Here is a 24048-nt window from a genome sequence, read left to right as displayed (position 1 = left end):
TGATAATAATATATGATAATGATAATGATATCATTATCAATGAAAATTGATTATGTTGTAGGATTAAGACCGGTAATCAAATTGGATTTTAACTTATTTGCAAAGTTCTAAAGATGTACAGTTAAACAAGGTATGTTGGGGAGGGAATAGACTTCTGACATGGAAACTCTTAAGAATTCTGGACTATTTTAACTGGATAGTCATTTTATCAATTATGGATCTTGGTTATGAGTAATAGGAACAAATTCTAATAAACTAAAAAGAAGGTGGAGCAAGCTTTTTCTCTTTGTTCCTTTGTGGGAGTGAGCTTCCTCTTGCTCCTGGTTATTACTGAGCCTAACTGGGGCCTAACTGGGGGCAACTAGAGATTCAAAAAAGACACAGGATAGACAGACAGACAGAAAGTAGAATCAGGTGTGTTGGGCACTTGGGTGGAGATGCACAACCGTCATTGCTTCTTATCTCTATCTTTATTCTTTAAGGCCTTACTCCTTTACATTTCTTTAAAACCTTGCTTCTAAAGTCTTCTTTAAAACCTTGCTTAAAACCTCTTTCCTTAGACTTGCTCTGTCCCATGATTTGTTTTATCTGTTCTTTAGCATAATCTCTCCTCAAGTCTTTGCACCCAGGCTTTCATTGTCCTGTGTTCTCTCTTTCGCTTTCTTAAAGCCTGGTGCTCAGACTTGCACTGTCCCATGTTCTCTGTACCTTTTCTTTAGTTTAGTTTTCCTAAAGCATACGTATAAAGTTCTTGGTGCAGACTTTCTATCGACCCCTCTTTAGCAATTCCCCTTTAGCAATTTCCCTTCAGCATCCTCCCTCCAGCACTTTCAATTCATTTCCCTTCCAAAACCTCCCACATCAAAAAGCCTCCCTTCACCCAAAAGCCAAAAGCCTCCCTTCATCCAAAAAGCAAAAAGCCTTGCATACTCCTTCAGTGAGTCTTTTATACCCAGTAGTAAACAGGGTGGAGCAGGAGTTCTTGGGGAGGGAGTGACACTGAATAGGAGATACCTGCATTCCTCCTTCTCTAAACATAAATAACTTAGCAGAAGCAACTGTTCTGCATTTCCTTCTTCCCTCTTCCGTGGCTGGGTCTGTGCCAATCTCAGCCTACAGATAAACATTTTAGGAAAAGCTGCTGAATGCATCTCACCTTGTTCAGTTCTTGTAGGCTTCTCATAATCTCTCTCCACAAGAGGGGACTTACTTTTAAGAGTACTGGTTATCATAAATTCATAGACAAAGTAGAATAGGTTATCATATTATTGAGAAATAATTTCTCAATAATTCGGGCTATTTGTTTCTGTAGTATAACCTAATTAATGCTGACTGATGCATTTGTAAAACTAATTCTCTGTTGAAAACTTCACAGAAAATTTCCAATATACTGTGATTCTAAACAGATGAACAGCAGAAAATTAGGTGGAAAAAATTGATAGGAACATATCAATAGAGAAATGTTTTTTGAGTAAGCAACTAACTAAATGAATTTTATATTTTAGAGATTTAGTATTAGAGCAGTATATAGGAGATAGGGACAGAACAATGGATTAAAATTTCTCAAATGCCTAATTCTTTTCATTGGTATTAGTTAGTGGTCATTTTTAAGTGTTCTGATTATTATTTGTTATTGCTACTGCAAGCCAAGGAGCATAAAGCTAGAAAAACAAAACCAGAGAAGTTATGATCAATTTAAAGAGTTATATTTCTAGATCATGAAAATGTATACCTGCTTACACCAATTTAATATTACCCTGTGGTAACCACTCCTTAAATCTTAACTAAAAGCAAACTTCTGGCCCATCTTTTGTATTAAACATTTTCCAAGCCTGTTCCTTCCTTTTTTATTCTTACCACCACTGCTTTGAATCAATCAGATCTTCCTCATCTTTTGCTAACCTTTTGAAATAATCCCCTTCAATCCTTCTAGTGTTGTGCTACTCTGGCTCTGTTTCTCAAAGGTACTGAATATTCTTTCTAAAATACAAATTTGGCCATCTTGTAGGAAACCCTTGTGGTTTAGTACCTTTTCAAAGACAAGCTCCAAGCTCTTTAAGCAGTATACAAGCCTTCCTTGAAAGACAACAGAGCTTGATTGTTATAACAATGAGTTCTAGGGCCAGACAGCCTGGGTTTGAATTCAAGTTCTTATCGCACTAGTGTGTGACCTTACTAAATATCCTTAACTGTATATCTACAGAAATGTTACCTTTTATCAATGGTATATAGTTTTTCCCTTACTTCCTGAATTTACTTTCAGACTGCTTTGCCATTACCTAAATGAAATTTTACATCTGTTTTCTTTTATTGCTTTGCAGTTACTGATACTAGTCTGTCTCCTCCCCTCCCTCTACAGAATAGCTAATAGTGTCTTATTTAACATTCTATTTAAGAATAATTACTTTTAAATTTAAGATTCAGTGACTTTTCTTAGGAATTCTGATACTCTGATATATTTCTATTGATACAGTTACCACCAAATAGCATACCTTCATGTTTGCACATCTGTTTACTGCCACAGAATAGTAGTAGTTGAAATGAGAATACCTATGTTTTGAAGGCATCAATTATGGCTTGGTGTGTAACATTAAAGAATGATTAAATTACGATGGCTTCTAGGTTTTTGGCAACTTGAGAGTAGGAGATGTGTTTTACTATTCTTGTGCCACTGGTACAGTTCTGAATATATAATGGACATATGATAAAAATATTTGTTGAATATATTGAAATTTGCCATATGAAGACATGATTATTCTTTGACAAACCACTTTTGAACTCACTCATTATTTTTTCAATATTGCTTCATAACTTTATTATAAGTTTCTTTTAAAATTTATTTTCAGAGACCATCATTTCTCTCTTGAATTCTTAATGCTTTCTTTTATCTGACAAAGGTTTCTCAACCTAGTTTCCTTTCTTCCCTTCATTATCTCTACTAATAGAGTTAAGATTAAGTTAAGATTGGTTTAGCCGTCTATTATTTTAAGCTTTTTAAATTAATGAATAAATTATACTTAAATTAAGCACAATTTAAAGCTTTTGTGGAAACTCAGTGGTATGAATATGCTGTCTTTTCATGGGGTGATAAAAAGAATGACGTGAGTATGTAAATGAAATTAATTATCCCCAGCATGAGTATTAACATGGATATCTATGTTATTTATAGACTTAACTTCAATTATCTTCAAATAAATACTTTACAAATATATGAAACTGGATTGAGAAAACTAGTGGCCATAGTGACTGTCTGTATATGGTTTCCATGTTATAAGGAAATTGTCACTTGGAATGAAGAAGCATGATTGTTGGCCACATAATGTTGGAAATATATTTTTTGTCCAACGTATTATAACTGAAGACCTTTCTTGTACAGGACACTAACAAGTGCTGGCAAGGACCTGCAGGATACATTTCTAAAGGCCCTGGCCATGAGAGAGGAAGACAATCGCAATGGGAAAGTGAGCGTGAGTACATTTCACCCAAAACCTTAAAATGTGTACAGTAAAGATGCAGTTAATATTGGCAACATAACTTTTAATATTTTTCTTAAAAAGTAATTCATGAAGGATAAAATTGACTATTTATTGCTTGTATATTAAAGGAATATATGTATACTTTCTTTCTATTCCCATTTGCATCTGTTGCCAATGGTGAAAAAAATTTAGGATTCTAAACATTGGTTGCAGAGAAAATGGCTGTGCTTGGCAGAGTGGTGGTTTTCTCTGACTGTGCCGGTCCCGGGGTGAATAGTCCGCTTCTTTTCATCCCAGCTCTGTTCCTCTCTCTACAAGCTACAGTACCCATGAACCTCCAAGTTTTACTCTCCATCTACCTGATTTTATGGGAAATCTAGATGATAAGTCCTATTGTTTGCCTTAGAGTCCTACCTTGGGAGATGTGATAGAAATTACATAATAGAAAAATAAATTTTGAATCCTCCAAAGAGAATGCAATTTTTATTTATTAAAATATGTGCTAGATCAAATATGTAAAGACTGCCCATGTTATTTAGAATTAAGACTTATGTCATCCTTATTAATATAATTTTACCGATAACCATCTTTATAAGTCTTAAAAATGTTCTAAATGAAATTTAATAGAAAAGACAAACACTCATGCTAAAATGTAGTAACTGAGTTTTAGGAAAATTACCAAAAGTGTGTGATGAAACATTTAGAGCTGCAGAAAAATATGTGTACAAGGAGGTCTATGTCACTAGTGTTTTCTCAGTAAAAACACTGGAATTTTCCTCATTATCAGGTCCATTGAAAATTTTACAACTTTCAGTGTACTTCAGATCGAGAGGGAAAAAAATCATACTTTGGTTAGATAATTAAATATAATTAATCCAGACTTAAAATGGGAAATTCTTAGAGGATATAGGCTGAGAGAAAATTTTAAAAAAGTGAAGATGGAAATTTGGGCAGAAACTAGATTCTGAAGGGCACTATGAATCACAACAGGGAGTTAGGAAATTACCTAATTCTTAATAAGAACAACTAGAAAGGTGGAAGAAAGGCAAAAAAATGTGCTGCCACAGGACTCCATATTAAGGACTTTGAAAAACTGCAAAAAATCCTCAGTGGTCAAGCAACACAAGGACCCATTGTGATTGGCTCCATGTACATTGATTATACATATATATGTATATATAAAACATATATACATATATATGTATATATAAGTATCTTGCGTATATATATATATATATATATATGACATATAAGAGAAGACAAGAACAAATTCTACCCACAGTAAGGACTGACATCAGATTGTATAGGGCTGAAAAATGCTGGTTCACAATTAGATAATAGAAACAGAAGCCAGATCATGTATGTTTTAGAAATATATGTACATACACACATATACATAGATACATCTATAGATACATTTAATTATTGAAATAAAAAGTCATTGGATAAAGTGAAACAGTGAAGTAACATGGTAGACATTTTAGAAAGACTTCCCTTACTGCTGCTATGTAGGGTAAAGATGTGGAAAGCAGGGCCAGAGCAGAGGCAAGGAGGCAAGTTGGAGTTTCCTGTAGGAAGAAGTGAAACTCTCAGATTAGAATAGTAGCAGTTGAAATGAAGTGAAGATACTTAATTATCCCTGTGTTTTGAAAGCAGAACAGATAGAACTCACTGATGGCTTAGATGAGGAATATTAAAGAAAGAGCAAATTAAGAGGACTCCAAGGCTTTGACTTCAGCAAGTGTGTGCTGGTGCCATTTACTCTTACCCAAGAATTCTTGAGGAATGCATTATTTTGGGAATCAAAAATGAAATGGTTCTTGCCCGGTTACATTAATTTTGTAATGCCTACCAGATATCCGTGTAGAAACGTGGATTGATCACTTATACATGCTGATTTGGAATTTAGGGGAGAAGTCTTGGCTAGAATTATAAATCTGAAAATTATTAACATTCAAAAGGTATGTGGGAGGAGGGGGGGAGGTGGTCCAAATAATGTATACACATGTGAGTAAATGTAAAAAAATGAGATTAAAAATAAATAAATTAAATTTAAAAAAATAAATAAAAAGTATATAAAATCATGGACTTACAAGAGTTTACTAGGTAGAAACTATAGTAAAAAGCACAAATTCTATGACAGACCTTTAGGATGCTCCAGCATTTAGAGATCTGAAATATGTGGAAGAGCCAGCAAAAGATTCGGAGAGGTAACAGTTTGGAGAAAAATTAAGTGACACTACAAACACCATGAGAAGAAAAATCTAAGAAAAGAATGCATACTCATCTTGTCAAATATTGTTGATAGGTCAAGTAAGATGATGTATTTGTTTTCCATGGCTGCCATGACAAAGTATCACAACCTGGGTGGCCTAAGACAACAGAAATTTATTCTCACACATCTGGAGGCCAGAAATCTGAAATCAAGGTGTCAGCAGAAGCTCTTTCTCTGTGGAAGATCCAGCAGAGGCTGTTCTACACCTCTCTCATAGCTTCTGGTGCTGGTAATGCTCAGCGTTAACTTTTAGATGAATCTCTTTAATCTCCAGCCTCTGTCTCTGTCAACAAATGATGTTCTCATGTGTGTTTGGATCTACATCTCTGTTTACTATGATTTTTTTTTTTTACAATAAAGACATCAGTCACTTTATATTTGAGCTTAGTCTAATTGAATATAACTTAATCTTTATTGTATCTTTATCACACCTATGAAGATTTCCAAACAAGGTTGCACTCACAGGTACCAGGATTTAGGACCTCAAAATATGTTTTCGAGGGACAGGATTCAGCCTACAACAGATGTTTTAGAAAATTTCCATGGATTTTGGCCAGGTAAATGCCGTTGGTTTCTTGGGTGGGGGATGGTTCAGTGGAGGGATGTGGACAAATATCTCACTGGAGAAGGTCACAAAAAGAAAAAGGTGCATTAGTAAAGATAAGGCAAAACAACTCCTTTAGAGGATTTGCAATGAAGTGTAACACAGATGTGGAGTGACATTTGGTGTGGAGCCTAGAGCCAGAGGAATTTTATTTTGTTTTATTTTAAGATGTGTAATATTAACCCATATCTTACACTAAAGAGAGCAATCTAGTAGAGAGAGACATATTGATGGTGTAGTAGAAGAAAAGGACTTCTTTTGGAGACATGAGATCTGTAGCAAAAGTTTGGCTTTTATAAGGGCCAAAGATACTTGTCTATAAAAACTAGAGGGAAGACAGAACTGATAAGCACAACCATCAAGTAGGCTGGTGGATTTGGTTTAGGAAGATGAAATAGCTTTGCTTCAAGTGGGCCAATTTTCTCTGCATTGTTTCTCCAAATGATCTTTATTACATCGGTATGTATTTTTTCCCTAAAAAAGCTCCTAAATCTAACTTTTATTAAGTATGCTAAATAGATAACATTTGATGTTTGTTGGGTAGTCACTTACTTGGAAATCAGAATCTTGTCAGACTTATAGCACTTGACTCTGAAGAAAACCTATGGTCATCCATTTGAGCCTCTGAATTTGTAATATTATTATAATTGGTAGAATCCATATCATTTTATAAAGGGTTGCATTTAAGGTTTATTTTTCAATTTTCTTGTCTTAAAGCAGACCAATGGTTTTATTGCAAGCTGTTTGCAATAGAATTTTTTAGATCTAATTATTAGAATCATAAGCTTACCTAAAAGTCAATTTACTAAATGGATAGAAATTTTGAAGGCAGTTCTGTAAAAAGTACAATATTCATGAGATTTTACACTATTTTAATTCACTGTCAGAAAAGATAGATGTGAGTTTTATGAGATCTACAGCTAAGAACAGCCAAATAATTTGAAGACTCCAAGGGAAATAACTATCCCCTAAGGACTGAGTTTTTTTATACATAATGTACAGGTGCAAAATAAATGAAGAACTCCCCAGATACACTTTTGCTACTCTTTTTATTTCATCTTATTAAAAGTACATAGTAGAGAATTTATGACTTGTTTTATTTGATTTGCATGACTAATATTGGGCTTGATGTACTAATTTCATAGTAATTTTCTGGGTGGTAATTTTTAAGTTGCAGCTAAAAAATTAAGAGATTAGATTTGCTCTCTCACACTCTTACCTTTTTATTTTATTTTGAAGTTTTGTGATCCCAGGTTTCAAATGTTGTTTAGTGTAACTGACTCTTGTTCTGAGTGCCTTGCTTCTCCCTCTGGTCAAATACTTGCAAAACTGATTATTTCATTTACCCTTGAATTTATTCTGCTATTGGTTCTGTAGCTCTAGAAAACAGTCCTGTTCTCTGTCCTTGTCCCCATGGGCTCCCTGTCCCAGCACTGTCAATGCCCAAGTTGTGGTACTAGTTACTGTCACATTTGTATATAAATTTGTAGCACCGTATGCTTACTGCTTTGACATGTAATCTCAGGACTATGTCGTCCTGAGAGGATTTGGGGACTTGGGGAAATTAATAGTTTATATAATGCTACTCAAAAATTCTAGTAAATTATGCTCCTTTTAGAACTTTCAATGGTTTAACCATTCCGATTTGTTGACATAGTTATTGTTTAGATAAATCCTTCTTAAAAGCTTATGTTAAGACAGAGGTAATTTGATTTAATTCAAGAGGCAATACAATCTCATGGATAGGTTTTAATTCCCTATATATGTATATGTATAATATATGTGCATATATTGTATGTGCATACACATACATGTGCATGTACAAGCACATATATAAGCACACACTTTTTTCTATGATACTTCCCGTTATATTGTTTCATACACTTAGTTTAGGCAAAACATTGAACTTTATATAACCCATGTACAACTATGTTTAAAAGAATTTTTATTAATTATGTAGTACTTCAAATGACAGGCTAAATAAGTATTTTTCCTAGTAATATAGCTATTTAATTCCATTTTAACCATTAGCCATTAATGTTTGAAAACATTTCTGTCCCATGACTCATGTATTTCAGATTCAAACTTCTTAAAGGACTAAGATGATTAATTTCCCTTTTCCTTCTCGTTTGTAGGCAGATTTATTGTTTCCTGAGAAAGTGTAGTTTTCTGATTGCTCATGCTGCAGAGTTTTTAATACTACCATCACCTTTTGACATTTATCAACTGAGTACTTCTGACAGGTGCTTGGCAAAGCACAGCAAATAAGTCTGGGTCTAGATACACAGGGCCACATATTTGAGGCAAATGGCAGGTGATAGAGGCGTGTATAACAACTCACAGAGAAGTGAACACATTGTGTAAATATAAAAGATATTACAAATGCATTTTTCAAAAAAGTTCAATGGAAACATTATAGAAATTAAAATTTTAACAGATTTTGAAGCCAAGGGAATTATTTGATTTCCAGAAATATTTGAATAGAAATGACAGAGTTATAGGGGATACTTTAATGAAAACATAAACTTTAAGAGCATTTAACAGAGATGTAGGAAAATTTCAGAGAGGTACAGATATGATGACTGCACAAAGAAAGGCCTGTACAGAAATTAGAGCAAAGATGTTGAATGGGTTATTCTGAGACAATAATTTTTCTATTTTCTTTCAAGACTACTCAGATAGTTGCATAGTTGATCAATCTGTTTTTCCCTCCTACCTTGGTTTTTATGACCTAGTTATCCTATGGTTCTTCTTTTTCTGATTTTTTAACTGTGTCATCCTTAAACTGATCATCTTATAGCTCCTCCTGACCTGCATCTGTTCCAGGAGACACATTTTCCTTTAACAAATCATCCAAATTCACTGATTGTATGCTTCTTGCTACCAAAACAGAGGACTAGATCTTTGCTTTCCATCTATTAGTTGATTTATTTAGTCATTCATCAAATAGTGATAACTGGCTTTGTGTCAGGCATTAGACTAGCTGCTGGTGATACACTAGGTGGTAAGCGCCTATGGAACTTAGAGTTTCTTTGAGAACAAGATGAGTAATCAAGTAAACATACAAATTAATGCAGAATTGCAACTATGCCAGGTGCTATAAGAAGCACAAAAATCTCTTGATTGAATATGAGTGGTTTGTGGGATATAAGCAGAAAACATCAGCACACCCTCAAAGTATAGAGAGTAAATATAAAGAGAATAAAGCAGATGCCAGTAGATGTATGACAAGTGCAGACAAGAGAAGAAGAGATGGTAGATGGGGTAAACTTGGCAAGATGTGGCAACAGGATATAGCTAAAGAGGGGCTTGGAGGCAAAAGGAATGGTCATGGATCACTGTGGCCTTCACAGATGGTGCTGCCACACTTGGATGTGGTATAATGAAGGATCAGGATTCACATGGAATCATATGCATGATTGTGGACATTTTTGGGGGGGAGATTCTGGGGTTTGAACTCACAGTCTTGTACTTGCTAGGCAGGTGCTCTCATACTTGAGCCATGCCTCCAGGCCTTTTTGGCTTTAGTTAGTTTTTAGGTAGGGTCTTTCTTTTTTTTCCAGGAGGTGACCTCAGACCACGATCCTCCTACCTATGTTTCGCATGTAGTTGGGAATATAATTGCAGGCCACCGTTCTTATCCTATTGATTGAAAATGGGTCTTGCTAATAACGTATTACTTGGGCTGGCCATACACCATGATCCTCTGGATCTCTACCTCATGATTAGCTGGGATTACAGTCGTGTACTACCATGCCCTGCCCAGTTGTGGCCATATTGAGTTTGAATTGCCTTTGACAAAAGAAAATGTAAGGATTCAACATGATAGAAATGTTAGCCTTACTCAATCATTTCACAATGTATACATGTATCAAAATACCACATTGTACCCATAAATATATGCAATTGGTCTGTTGCTGTGCTTGCAGCATGGACAATGCCCTGAAGGTGATGAGTAGCCTGGAAAGAACTTAGACAAGTGGGTGATGTGATCAGACATGCATTTCTGTAGTACATTTGTTGTTCATTGTCAGGTAAATGGACAGAACTTGAGAACATCATCTTAAGTGGTTAGCCAGCTACAGAAAAACAAAGGTCGCATGTTTTCTCTCATATGTGTCCATATGAGAGACCCAACACATATGCAAACATTATAGTATATGTATATTAATATATACAGTACATGTTTCCAAAAGTGGAACTGTTAGAGGAGACAAAGGGAAAAGGAAAAGAAGGAAAGCATGATAGAAAGTGGATGATAATGAAATGCATTACATATGTGTAGGAACAAGACACAATGAGACACACTAAAAAACTATTGAACAATGCAGAATACAAGAATGAATATAGAATTTTTAAGCCTGTTGAAATCACCATAAGAAAGGACTAAGGGAGAAAGGATAAAAATGGAGGGGATGAACCAATTCAGAATACAATACCTATGTACATGGAAATATCATAATGAAACTTTCTGTATTGATATCTTAAACAAAAATTTATTTTTCTTTTCTCAAAAACAGAGGACAGGAATGTAATTTGGGTCCTGTCTGGGGGTTGGTGCCAATGGGAGGGGAGAAGATATAAGGAAAGGGTATAAGAAGGTGAATATGATAGAAATAGTGTGCACTCATGTGACAATGGAAAAATGAGACCTGCTGAAACTATTCTAAGAATGGGGGGGAAGATAATGGAGAATGATGGAGGGGGTAAATTTAATTAAGATATATTTTAAGCACTTTTGCACATCACAATGTACCCCCATTACAACAATAATATAATTTTTTAAAAATTTTTTAAAAACACAGGATGAGGGGAAAAGAGTGAGGAAGAGTAGTGGAGAGGGGTTGGATGACTTAAACACAATGTATTTGTGAGTAAAATACCAAGGCAAAATTCCCACTTAACAATGAACAGACACCTAAACAATGAAGGACAGGAACATAAAACATGTCATGGTAAGGGGAGGGCACTAGTGAGAGAGAGAATAAATGAAGAAAGTAAAGAGGGTGAAAATGGCTGGTGTAGTTTCTATACAAGTGTGAGTATGGAACACTGAAACTTGTTGAAGTCATCATAAGGAGGGGAATGGTGAAAGAAGGAGAATAATGAAGGGGATGAACCAATTCAGAGTATAATACATGTATGTATGGAAATGTCACAGTGACATCTCCTATATATTTATCATAAACAAAAATGTTCTTTTTTTAAATTATTCATTTATTCACATGTTCGTACATTGTTTGGGTCATTTCTTCCCCTTGCCCCCCTTCCCCACTCTCGCCTCCCTCCCCCACTCAGTGCTAGGCAGGTCCTGTTCTGCCTTTATCACTAATTTTTTTGAAGAAAAGACACAAGCCTAATAACGAAGACAAAGCATTTTTGCTAGTTGTCATTTTTAATCAATGAAGGACAGGAAAGTAAATCAGGTCCTGTCCAGGGGTGGGTAGCAGTGGGAGGGTGAAGGAAGGTGAATAAATTGAAAGTATTTTGTATTCATGTCTGAAAATAGAACAATGAAGCTGTCAAAATTGTTCTAAGAAAGGATGAAGGGGAATAAAGGAGAAAGATGAGGGCGTGAACATAATTATGATATATTATAAAGACTTAATGTAAATGTTGTACCCCCTGTATAACTCTTACATGTTAATAATAAAAAATAAAATGGTACACTGGATGCAGTATGTGGAAAGAAGCTTGTGTCTGTTGGGATGCAAGATGATGGTCATGGGTGAGACAGGGAAGTCACCTGAGAGGCCATTGTTAACAGTTCAGACAATAGATCATGAAAGGATGGGATAAAGAAATGACAGAATTAGTGGTGGGAAAAGATGGTTTTGAATAACAATTTAAGAGACAAAATCTGTAAACCACGTGCATTTGTTTGTTTGGGGGCTAGAGAGGAAACATAGGGTTCCACACATGCTAAGCACATGCTCTACCATTGAGATATACTCTCAGCTCCCATGTGAATTGTTTTGATGTAGAAAACAGAGGGAATTGAGGAAGAGTGCTCACATGTTTCTATTTAGGGGATTCAATGGAGAGGGAACAGCAGATGATAATTTTGATAATGGGAATAGAATTATGATACTGACTTTGGAGGATTTGGTTTAGCTCAGTGTTTAAATAAACTTAGAAGCTAGAGTTAGTCAGTGACTAGACTTAGCTCCAGACTCACTGCTTTTTCAGTACTATACAATGTAAAATGTCTTCTGGGTTAGGAAAACCTATGATTTAGGTAATTTCTAAGCATTTCTAAGCAATTTCTAAGCCCCAGTACTCTGCTCTGTAATGTGAGGATTAAAAGAGTACCCTCATTTTAATGTTGATTGAGGTTTGAAAAAGTATAGATTAAATACTTGGAACTGCATGATTCATGATAAGAACTTGTTAAAATAGTATGATTTATAACCACTAAAATTAGAATGAAATAGGTGTAGAAAATATGAAGTGCTTTTGCTGGGAGTTTTTAAGGGAAGCATTAAATAGGTTTGAATTTCTCTTTCAAAAGTATAATTGGTAGTTCTTTGTGACAACAGTTGAGTACATATTTTTTTAGGGTCTAAAGATTGTTGGTCATTGACAAGATATTATGAGAACTTAAATGTTTTTGGTGTTATAGCAAACCACAGTCCATTTTCTTAATGTTCTCTGTGCATACCACTTTGCTCTTTGTCAAAAACAAAGACAGATAAGACAAGAGTCCTCCTTACAGTTTTTCCATTGTAAGAGGATCATATAATTCTTTTAAGTGACTAAATAGCTAAGGGTAGGGACTGTCATTTTTCAGCTGTTGTAGTTAAGAATTCTTGATTTGTGAATGGAAGAAACAAAAATTATATATTACCTACATAATTAGAAAACTCATGAGAATTATATTGAAAGGTCAACATGGCATTCTGTGTGGGACCTGTTGACAATTATTTTCCCACTGAATGTTGACTATGTAAACAGTTAAACGGCTGACTAGTTTTGGCTTTGAAATGCACATTATTGAAGGTGGTATGAAAACACTGCTTACAACTTTTCCTTCAAAGTCATTCAAAGAAACCACTGTACCTGGGTCAGGAAAACCCATGAATTAGGCACTTTCTAATATACCCATTTCCTGTGTTGAAATCTCTATGAAGCATAAGATTGTGTTGTATATGACCAATAACATTGTGTTGACATGATCTTTTCCTCCTTACTATTTTCCAACTTCTATAAAATGTTCCCTTTCAAGAAAATGAAGGTATTATATAGATGTTTATTTCCTTTTAATAGAATCCAGCCTTGTCCACTAATAAACTCTTATGGAAATTATATGACTCATAAAATCTTGTCTTCATTTTAAACAAATCACATCACAGTTTGGAAAACAAAATGCATATCAATTTCCATTTTGCTAGAAATGTATAAATCTTTAATTTTATCTTTAATTTTTTTATTCCCTTTCATAAAATATGATACATGTACACTGAGACAAACAGGAATGAGCAGAGGTTATGGAGACACATTATCTGAATTTGATTCTTGGATTTACCTCTTATTATAAGCTAAGCACATGTTCTTCAACTTTATGCAGTCTGAGCTTCCCCACCCAAAATATGGAGATAGTTTTCACACTACTGAGCTATTTCTAGAATAAAACCATATAATGTGTAAAGCATATACAGGCCTAACAGTATATTTTTGATAAATTATAAATACTATAGGTCACATTCCTATAAACAGAGTCTAGGATGCAGATTCAGTGCAAATGATTTTATTGGGAAGTTTCTCTTCTGTGAAATGTGTAAGGGTGTGAGGAAAGCAAGGATACAACAGACAAAGAAGTCAGGCAAAGATATGGTTTTAGTGGAAATCTAGTCTTAGTCAGATCACACATAAAGCCATGGAGTGTGAAATGGTTCACAGAGTTTGTTCTGCCTTAAGGCAAGGGGGATATGCTTGTATACACTTCCACCCTCCTCCTTCTCTCTCAGTCAGTTAATCATTAGCTGTCACAAAGGTGGGAGGTGGCAGGAGTAGAGCAGTCCTTTTGAGGAAGGTGCAGGTGGTAACCATTAGCTGTTAACAGCTGCAAGGTCTGTAGCTGGGTGCACCTGCCTGGACAGGGGTCTTGGAGGGGCACCACCAACATCTGCTACAGAGTTCCAGTGCTGCAGATGTGTATATACTTTTATATTAAGCTCTCTGCCTTTCTCTCTCTCTCTCTCTCTCTCTCTCTCTCTCTCTCTCTCTCTCTGAAATGAATAAATTAAACAGTTAAAACACTATATATTTAAGTTCAAGTTCACATATCATTTTCAGGGCTACCACATCTTTGGTGAGAAACAGAGTGAATCTGAATAAATGTTGAGCGAGTTATATACATGCACATTTTCTGGTTATAATGCAAGAAAATAAAAATTAAAAAATCAAAAGGAAAAAAGTACATACCATAAGGAAGTTATCACAATAAAATTTATGAACTATTTAAGCAAAAGTGAAATTACTTTATATTGGCTAATGCATTACTAGAAGAAAAATTTATAGCTATAAGTTCATTCATTTAAATAATAGTAACAACAAAAACCATTTATTTGTTGCTGTGACAAATACCTGACAGAAACAATTTAAAAGGAGGAAAGATTTATTTTGGCTCATGATTTCTGAGTTTTCAGACCATGGTCAGCTGGCTCTATTGCTGTAGACCTGAAGTGAAGCAGGACACCACGGTAGTCGGAGTGTGTGGCCAGGAAGCTGAGAGAGAAAGATAGAGAGGAGCTAGAGACAAGGCATGTTCTTCCAGGTCATGACCCCAGTGCCTATTTCCTCCAAGTAGGCCTCATCTCCTAGTCTTCATCACCTCCCAATAATGCAAATATATTAATCCATTGATTAGGTCAGAGCCCTATCTTCTAGTCACTTCACAAGATCCCATCATTTAAACCATAATGAATTATCAAATAAATTTGTTAAGTCTTTAGTTTAAAATGCTAGAAAAATGTTAAACTTAAGGAAATCATAAAGATGAACATTTTTCAGATGAGGTGAGAAATTGGAACTACAGAGATAATCACTAGGATTCACAATGCTAAAAGTTGATTCTTTGAAAGATTAATAAAAATAATAAAAAGTTTAGCAAAACCGATGAAGAAAAATTTGAAACACACATAATTTTTAAATAACAACATAGAGATTTGGAACTATTTTTAAAGGAATAACAAAAATACATTTATGCCAACATCTTTAAAATTAGATGATGCAGATAAATATTTAGAGAAATATAAATTACTGGAATTGATACTGGCAGAAATAAAATTCAATAAACTAACAACCATTTTAAAAAAGGATTTAACTTTCTATGCATGTATGAATATGGAACATTAAAACCTGTAGAAATCATTTTAAGAAGGGGGGCAGAAGAGGGAGAATATTGAGGGAAATGAACCAAACTGGGATACATTCTATAAGGAAATGTCACAACAAAACCCCCTGTACAACTATTTTAAACTAATAAAAAGGTAAAGAGCAATATAAAACAACAAAAGAAAAACAAAAAAATCATAAAAAAGTCTCCCCTAGTTCTGTTAAAGATTGCCTCCCTAGAATTCAGCAGGCCTAAGATAGCACAGATTTGCTTTCTAATATTGGAAGGAACAGATAATGTCTGTCTTGTACAAACTGGAGAAGGGAAAATAAAATAGTGACAGAAATGAGAGCTCTATCATATTAGTTTTCTGGAAAATATATAAATTTTATATTAGATAATGACAACAGAAGAAAAGGAAATTATGGAAAATATCATTTGATTCAGGTCATAGATGCAGAATACCAAATTATATTTTAGTGTACTGAAAAAGTTATACATTGTGACCAAGGATAATCTATATCTTTAAGCAGCTTCAGTTTAAAAACTCTGTTATGGAGGTAGCCCACATTAATTCATAAAGATAAGCCAATATGATTAGCTCATTAGACAAGAAACCAGTTTAATAAATTTTAGCAATTATTCATTACAAATGCTTTTTAAGAGGATAAAAATACATGAGACATTTCTTAACCTGGTATATACAGACAAATTCTATTGAAGGCAATAGTGCTGACCTTGCATAAACTAAAAAAAAAAGGTGCTGAGGAAGGACATGGCAAATTATGCAGTTTAACAACATCTAGTAAAAAGAAATGTGCATACATAATTTTTAAACTGGCAGATACATAGCTGAGAGAAAAACACCGCAGCATTGCTTATCATAGCAGAACAACCTAAGTGCTCATAAACAAGAAAACAAGTTATTGTCATTTGTGCAATAGGACTGTATCCAAGGATGTGAAAAAACTAGAGGTATCTCTTTACCAGTGTATCATCTGGAAAACATCCTATTGAGAGGAAAAGCACATTTCAGAAGGATAGGTGCAGAATGACCCTTGAGCACTCACAAGCTCTATGCCATTCTGCATCTCAGTTCCCTTGTTTGCAAATTGGATTAATAACTGAACGAAGTTAGTAAAATGGATGTGAGAATTAACTGAACTAATATAGGTAAGGTGCTTAGAACAGCATTCAGAACATCGCAAATGCTTCATAATGAATGCTATTACTAAAACATTTACATAAAACTTGAAAGTCACAAAATAATAATTCTTAAAGAATACATTCATGTGCCGAGCATGTGAAAATTACATGGGATGACATACACTGAGTTTAGGAAAGTGGGTATACTGTGCAAGGTAGGAGGAGGTGGGAAAGGGAAATACTGCAGAATAGGTCTTTATGTTTTGTTTTATTTCTATAAGAGTTACAGTACCGAAATGGGAGAGCTAAGTAATCTACTTTATCTGGGTATTGGCCACATTAGTATTAATTATGTTCATTATGTTAATAAATATTCATTATCAATATTCTTCTAAATTCTTTATATTTGAATTATTTTATAGTCATAAATGAAGGCAAGTAACAGATTATGAGGCATTTGGAAAAAATTTAAATGACCAACTACTGGTAAGTTTATTGTGTCTAGTAAAATATTTATAAAGAAATAAACTAAAAATGTAGCTAAGAGGTCAAAACTTGGAATGACAATTCACATTTTTTTTTTTCTTTGGGAATGGAGCCCAGATCTAGAAGAGGTCCTCTGGAGGTCATGGATGTCCTATCCAACTCTGTCCACCTAGATAACCAATTCATCTGAGGCCAGTACGATTCTTTCTGCTGGGAAGCGATATTCCAAATTGAAAGACAGAGCTAAGGAGTCATTGAAATTAACCCCTTTATGGACTTTGAATCTGGGAGTACAGGGCCATTCTAGTAAATCTTCCTTTTAATTTAACTTAGAGTCCAATTTGTGGTGTATAACTAAAAGGGAACCTGAACTACAACCTTAAAATTAGTAAGTTTATCTCTAACATAGAAAGGATAATCATTCAGCAGAATCCTTTTGTGGGAATAAATTAATAATTCCATCCAGAAGAAAGTCTAGGATTCTTGCTTTATATTAGCCAGCTTCCATTGCTATATAACAAAATACCTGAGAAAATCACCTTACAAGAGGAAAGGTTAATTTGGGCTCATGGGTTTCAGAGGTTTGCATGTTTCTGGACTTATGGTGAGGACTTCATGGCAGAAGAGCTTGGTGGAGCAAAGCTGTCACCTCATGGGAAACAGGAGTTAGCGAGAGGGAATGCAAGAGCGTGGAAGGTTCCACCTCCTAAGTTTCCACCTCCAAATAATGCCATCAATGGATTAATCCACCGATGAGATCAGAGCCATCATGATACAGCTAACTCTGAACCTACTGCTTTGGGGACTAAACCTTCAACACAAGAGCCTTTGGGGGACATTTTAGATCTGAACCATAAGGTACTTTCTGTGCATTGCAGAAAGATCTTACTTCCTCTAAACTCAGTTCTTCCAACTTTCTTTTCAACACCAATGCAAATATTAATAGCCATTGAAAAATTGCTACAAATGATTGGGAAATGCAGTTCAAAATGGGGTGGAGTCAGTAAAATATAAAATTAGTGGAATTTTACTTTTTAAAACTTTTATGTTAATGACAAAATAAAAGCTGCTACTCTGTAAAATGGAGGAAAAATTTACAGAGAGTTTGGGATTAGGACATATGGAATGGGAACCAAATATGTCCGTGAGACTATTTGACCTTTTTCATATTCACTGAGGCAACATAACAGTAATATTTTTTTTTTCAAATCCGAAAACTGTTAGGAAGAAAACCTCTGCATGTCTAGATGCCTAATGTTAAATGCAATGATTTTCATATTGTGGAGATACAAAAAAAATGAGAGAAGGAAAAATTCTTAATACATGAATATATTATTAGAAATGAGTGAACTAAATAGTCAACAAATGAACAAATTTTATGAAGTTCCACTTCATAAAATTAAAAGTAGACTTCATAGGGAAGTTTCCAGTGGAAATAAGTTGTCAAAGAATACTTGTACAAGTAATAAACATCAGGGAACCTTCAGAGCAATGAGAAAGATATAAAGAATGATTCCTGTTTAAAACATGTGTAAATTATTATCATTCAATCTAATTTGCAAAATACAGTGAATTTGGCAGAAAAAAACTTGTGCTGTTAGGGGAAAGTTGCATTGCATCATATTCAAAAGACTTTTTTTTCTGATTTTCTAGTTGGATATAATTTAATAGTTTAAGAGGTTGATCCATACACTCTCAGTATTGCTTGTATCACAACCAGAAATTTAGCAATTGTGCTGAGATCTCTCTCCCTCCACAATGCCAGTATGTGGTGAATTTACTAAGTGTTTGTGACAACCTAGGTTTTGAAGCAATTATTCTGTTTATCTGAATGGTACAGCTGAAAATGGAACACAGACTAGGCTTTATTCCTTTTCTCCACTCCTGGGCCCCTGGGGAAGAACGTATTTTACAGCTGGGTTGTGTCTTTGTGTGCGTGTGTTTGTGGTACTGGGGCTTGAACTCAGGGCCCACCCCTTGAGCCACTCCACCAACCTTTTCTTTGTGTGAGAGGTTTTTTGTGAGACAGGGTCTCGAGAACTATTTGCCCAGGCTGGCTTTGAGCTGCAATCCTCCTGATCTCTGTCTCCTGAGTAGTTAGGAATACAGGCGTGAGCCACCGGCACCCAGAGAGGATTGTGTCTTTTAGATGAGAAAAGCAGTGTCTATATTGACAGGTGCTCTTCCTCAGACCTGTTTTTAGATGTCTGACCATTGCTGATCTTTACATTTATGCATCCTGGGTAGAGAAGTTAAAGGGAGGATCTAAATCTGAACCAATGATTTCATTATAGTCAACATAGCAAGAATAGAGCTAGGCATGGTGCTACGTACCTATAATCTCAGTTACTCAGGAGACAGAGACAGGAGGATCATGAGTTTGAGGCCAGCCTGGAGAACGTTAATGAGACCCTATCTCAACAAAATACAAACAAAAGGATTGGGGATATCCATTAAAAAAAAAACCTGTGCTCCTTATTATGCTTGACAAAGTTAGGGACTTTGCAGTATTAATAGTTGAAGTTATAATTAAGGTAGCTGTATTTCATTGAATGCTTGCTTTGTGTTGTCACTTGAAATTTGTCAAATTTATTGGCATAAAATTATTCATGATTTTCTTTAAACTTTAATGTTTACAGGATCTATAGCAATATTCACACTGTCAATATTCCTGGCACTGGTAATTTGTGTTGTCTTTTTTTTCCTCAATGGTTCTGCTAAGATTTATTGATTTTACTGATCTTCCCAAAGAACTAGCTATTACATTAGTTGATTTTGCATACCATTTGTGTATGCAAAAGAAAGACATCATTGATGTCTGCTCTTTAGTTTTTATTCTTTTCTCCTATTTTGGGTTTAATGTGTTTTTTCTGTGGTTTCTTAGGCCACTGATTTGAGCTCTTTCACCTTTTAATACAGATGCTTCAGTGCTCGGAGCAGTGCTTTTATTTATTTATTTATTTATTATTGTTTTATTATTCATATGTGCATACAAAGCTTGGGTCATTTCTCCCCCCTGCCCCCACCCCCTCCCTTACCACCCACTTTACCCCCTCCCTCTCCCCCCCACCCCCTCAATACCCAGCAGAAACTATTTTGCCCTTATCTCTAATTTTGTTGAAGAGAGAGTATAAGCAATAATAGGAAGGAACAAGGGTTTTTCTGGTTGAGATACGGATAGCCAAACAGGGAGTTGACTCATTAATTTCCTTGTGTGTGTGTGTTACCTTCTAGGTTAATTCTTTTTGATCTAACCTTTTCTCCAGTTCCTGGTCCCCTTTTCCTATTGGCCTCAGTTGCTTTTAAGGTATCTGCTTTAGTTTCTCTGCATTAAGGGCAACAAATGCTAGCTAATTTTTTAGGTGTCTTACCTATCCTCATCCCTCCCTTGTGTGCTCTCGCTTTTATCATGTGCTCAAAGTCCAATCCCCTTGTTGTGTTTGCCCTTGATCTAATGTCCACATATGAGGGAGAATATACGATTTTTGGTCTTTTGGGCCAGGCTAACCTCACTCAGAATGATGTTCTCCAATTCCATCCATTTACCAGCGAATGATAACATTTCATTCTTCTTCATGGCTGCATAAAATTCCATTGTGTATAGATACCACATTTTCTTAATCCATTCATCAGTGGTGGGGCATCTTGGCTGTTTCCATAACTTGGCTATTGTGAATAGTGCCGCAATAAACATAGGTGTGCAGGTGCCTCTGGAGTAACCTGTGTCACAGTCTTTTGGGTATATCTCCAAGAGTGGTATTGCTGGATCAAGTGGTAGATCAATGTTTAGCTTTTTAAGTAGCCTCCAAATTTTTTTCCAGAGTGGTTGTACTAGTTTACATTCTCACCAACAGTGTAAGAGGGTTCCTTTTTACCAGCATCCTCGCCAAAACCTGTTGTTGGTGGTGTCAGAGTAGTGCTTTTGCTCTGTTAGATATTTGGACAGGCTGTGCTTTCATTTTCAGGAAGTTTAAATTACTATTTTCCTTTTGATTTTCCTGTAGCACATGAATTTACTAAGTTATTTTGTTTCTAAATATTTGGGTATTTTCTTATTTATTTTGTCTCATTATGTAGCCCAACTCCCGATCCTCCTGCTTCAGCTTCCGGAGTGCTGGGATTACCGGTGTGTATCACCATAGCTGGTTAAATATTTAGGTAATTTCCAGATCCTAAAATTACTCAGGATGCCTGAGGTTGTTGAGTCTATTAATCTTGTCACCCATTTCTCTTCCTTTACTATCATGCTCTTATCATTTACTCATGCTAGGACTGAGCTCAACGGGGGTATCACCATTCCTTTTTTATTACCCTTTTTGGACCGTGCATTATGTATGAGTGTAATCTAATTTATATGTCATTTTCAGTTTATTTATCACATTTATTCTATTTGAAGTTCTTCCAACTTACTATTGTGTTTTTATTTGATCCCTGCAGAGAATACAGATTCTGTTTTATTTTTAAATTTTCTTCCATTTCCTGAATTACTTCTATGTCTTCCATGGTAAATTTTTTTGGCATATATTTGTTTGTATCATGTTGGAAGATTTTTCTCAAATATGCAGTGACCCTTGGTTATTCATTCATATTTAATAAAACGGTAGCATACAAGCTGACGATGAACTCTGTGTGCCTAGCCGTGGTCACCTTGTTACTGTGGCTGTAAGTTCTACATTAACTTGTGATTGTTTAGAGAGCTTTGAGGAGCTCCTAAATGTGATTGTCTTTCTCTTCTGCACCAAGATCCAAGATCTCCTCAAGGACTTTTTTCAGTTTCTGTAGACATTATTCTTCAATTTTTTGCCTGATTGTTTGAGGAGCATGACTATCTCGGTATTGATAGTTCTTATTTTGTGGATAGAGCATGTTTTTAATTGACTTTCTTATCTTTACCCTAATTTGCACTCCTTGCCTTCCAAATTACTGAATTTTTTGAATGCTGAGCTCCTCCAGAGTTCTGTTGATAAGATTGGTTTCTTTCTTGGTGGTAACTCTCTCTTTTCTCCCTTCCCTCACCATCCCTCCTCTTTTTTTCCTCCTTGAAATAAGCTCAACTATGCCTGCTTCCCTTTTATTAGTAGTGTCTACGTGTGGTTTGTCCAAAATTTTGTGTGTATCCATTGCTTTGCAAAAGATACTACTTGATAGCAATGAGGTGATGTTTTGATCTAAATGCTCTACATCATATTGGAGTAGGTAAAGAGTGATCAAATAAAATGGCATCTCAGTTGTTTGAGAACTAATATACTCTAGGATGAATGTAAAATTTGATAAGTTTTTGTTGTCCTGGGGGTTCTTGTGGATTGAGGTGTCATGGAAGTGATGATGCATACCACTTTGACGTCTGTAATTGGATACGAAATATTTATGTAGCAAGGGAAATTGTGCAGATATTTTCTCGTGCATTTTCTAAAGTAGTGAAATTCTCCAAGATTCTTGGAAAAATATTTGGGAAGGAGTAACATCCAGCTCCAAAATACTGTCTTCTTTGGGGAAAGTGAATTTGGCACAGAACACAAAGCACTCTATAGGTGACTTTTGCAGGGAGCCTCTATTACATCTTTAGGGCTTTGTGAACTCTTCTGAATGAAGAACTGAGAACGTTAAAGACCTCATCTTCTGTTACTATCATTTTGTAGGTGGAAGAGGGAAGAGATGGATTATGGAGGAAAGGAGAGAAAAGAAGAGGGACAGATTCATGCTTGATGTTAATTTTATCATAAACCATAGCATCTTATAAATGAATGGAGCTAAGTTTACTAGGCTCAGTCTTTTTCTGGTCACATAACTCCCCTTTGTCACTTCTCTGACAGATGGCCACCCAGCTTTTTCTCAAATAATTTAAAGATTTTGAGAGGCTCCTAATTTCTTTGTAGGTTGTTATTTTCATTTTAGCAAGATCTAATAATTAGATTTCAAGGGACAAAAAATCTGTCCTCTTTTAGTTACCTGTTTCTAGAGCAATATAAATAGTGTTTCTGCACTTTGACTTTTGGAGATAGCTTTCACCTTTTTCTTTTAAAATTTATTGGCCATTTTAGGTTAAAAATTTAAATATCTTCAATTGCTATTAAAGTTTTGGGCATTCTGAGGAGCTTCTTGATAATCCCCCAATTCTCAGTGTTAAACAAACTTGTTCTTTTGTTCAAAAATTGATGTATAGTGTACACATAAAATTATGCAACTCATAAGTGCCTAAAGTTCAATGAATTACTGAAAAATGGGCCAGCACTTTGATCATTACCCAGAATTAGGGAAAGGACATTATTGACACCCATGTGTGCCCATTCTTTTTTTGTGGATAGAGTATGTTTCTAATTGACTTTCTTATCTTAACCCTACTCCCAAAGATGACCACTGTTCTAATTTCAAATACCATTGCACAGTTTTGTCATTTTTTATTGATATCAATAGAACCATACTGTCCGACTTCTTTCACTAAATGTGTTGTTTGTGAGAATCACTGTATTGTCATGTATATTCTAATGTGTATTATTTCATTTACCTGGTTTTCAATTACATGATAACACTATTTTTTTGTCTTATTGTTTATAAATAGTGGATTGTTTGAAATATTTGGCTATATGATTAATGGTGCTTTGAATATTTTTGTGTATATCTTTGTGTGCATATGTACATGAGTTTCTGTTGGGTATATACCTACAAATGAAATTGTTAGGTTATGGGATATGTCATACACACACACACACACATACACACACAC

At 35.1% G+C, this 24048-nt stretch overlaps 1 protein-coding gene across 2 annotated transcripts in view; it reads left to right on the top strand.

Moving 5' to 3' along the window:
- Positions 1-24048, top strand: part of Cfap299 (cilia and flagella associated protein 299) — a 642304-nt gene that overhangs the window by 235462 nt on the left and 382794 nt on the right. For both annotated transcript variants that reach the window (XM_074041908.1, XM_074041907.1), the window contains exon 3: positions 3377-3467. In XM_074041908.1, the coding sequence (XP_073898009.1) occupies positions 3377-3467 (91 nt within the window). The remainder of the gene's footprint in view (positions 1-3376; positions 3468-24048) is intronic.

The sequence above is a fragment of the Castor canadensis genome, chromosome 9, assembly GCF_047511655.1.
Source record: "Castor canadensis chromosome 9, mCasCan1.hap1v2, whole genome shotgun sequence".
Taxonomy (NCBI): domain Eukaryota; kingdom Metazoa; phylum Chordata; class Mammalia; order Rodentia; family Castoridae; genus Castor; species Castor canadensis.
This window is presented reverse-complemented; position numbering and strand designations above follow the sequence as displayed.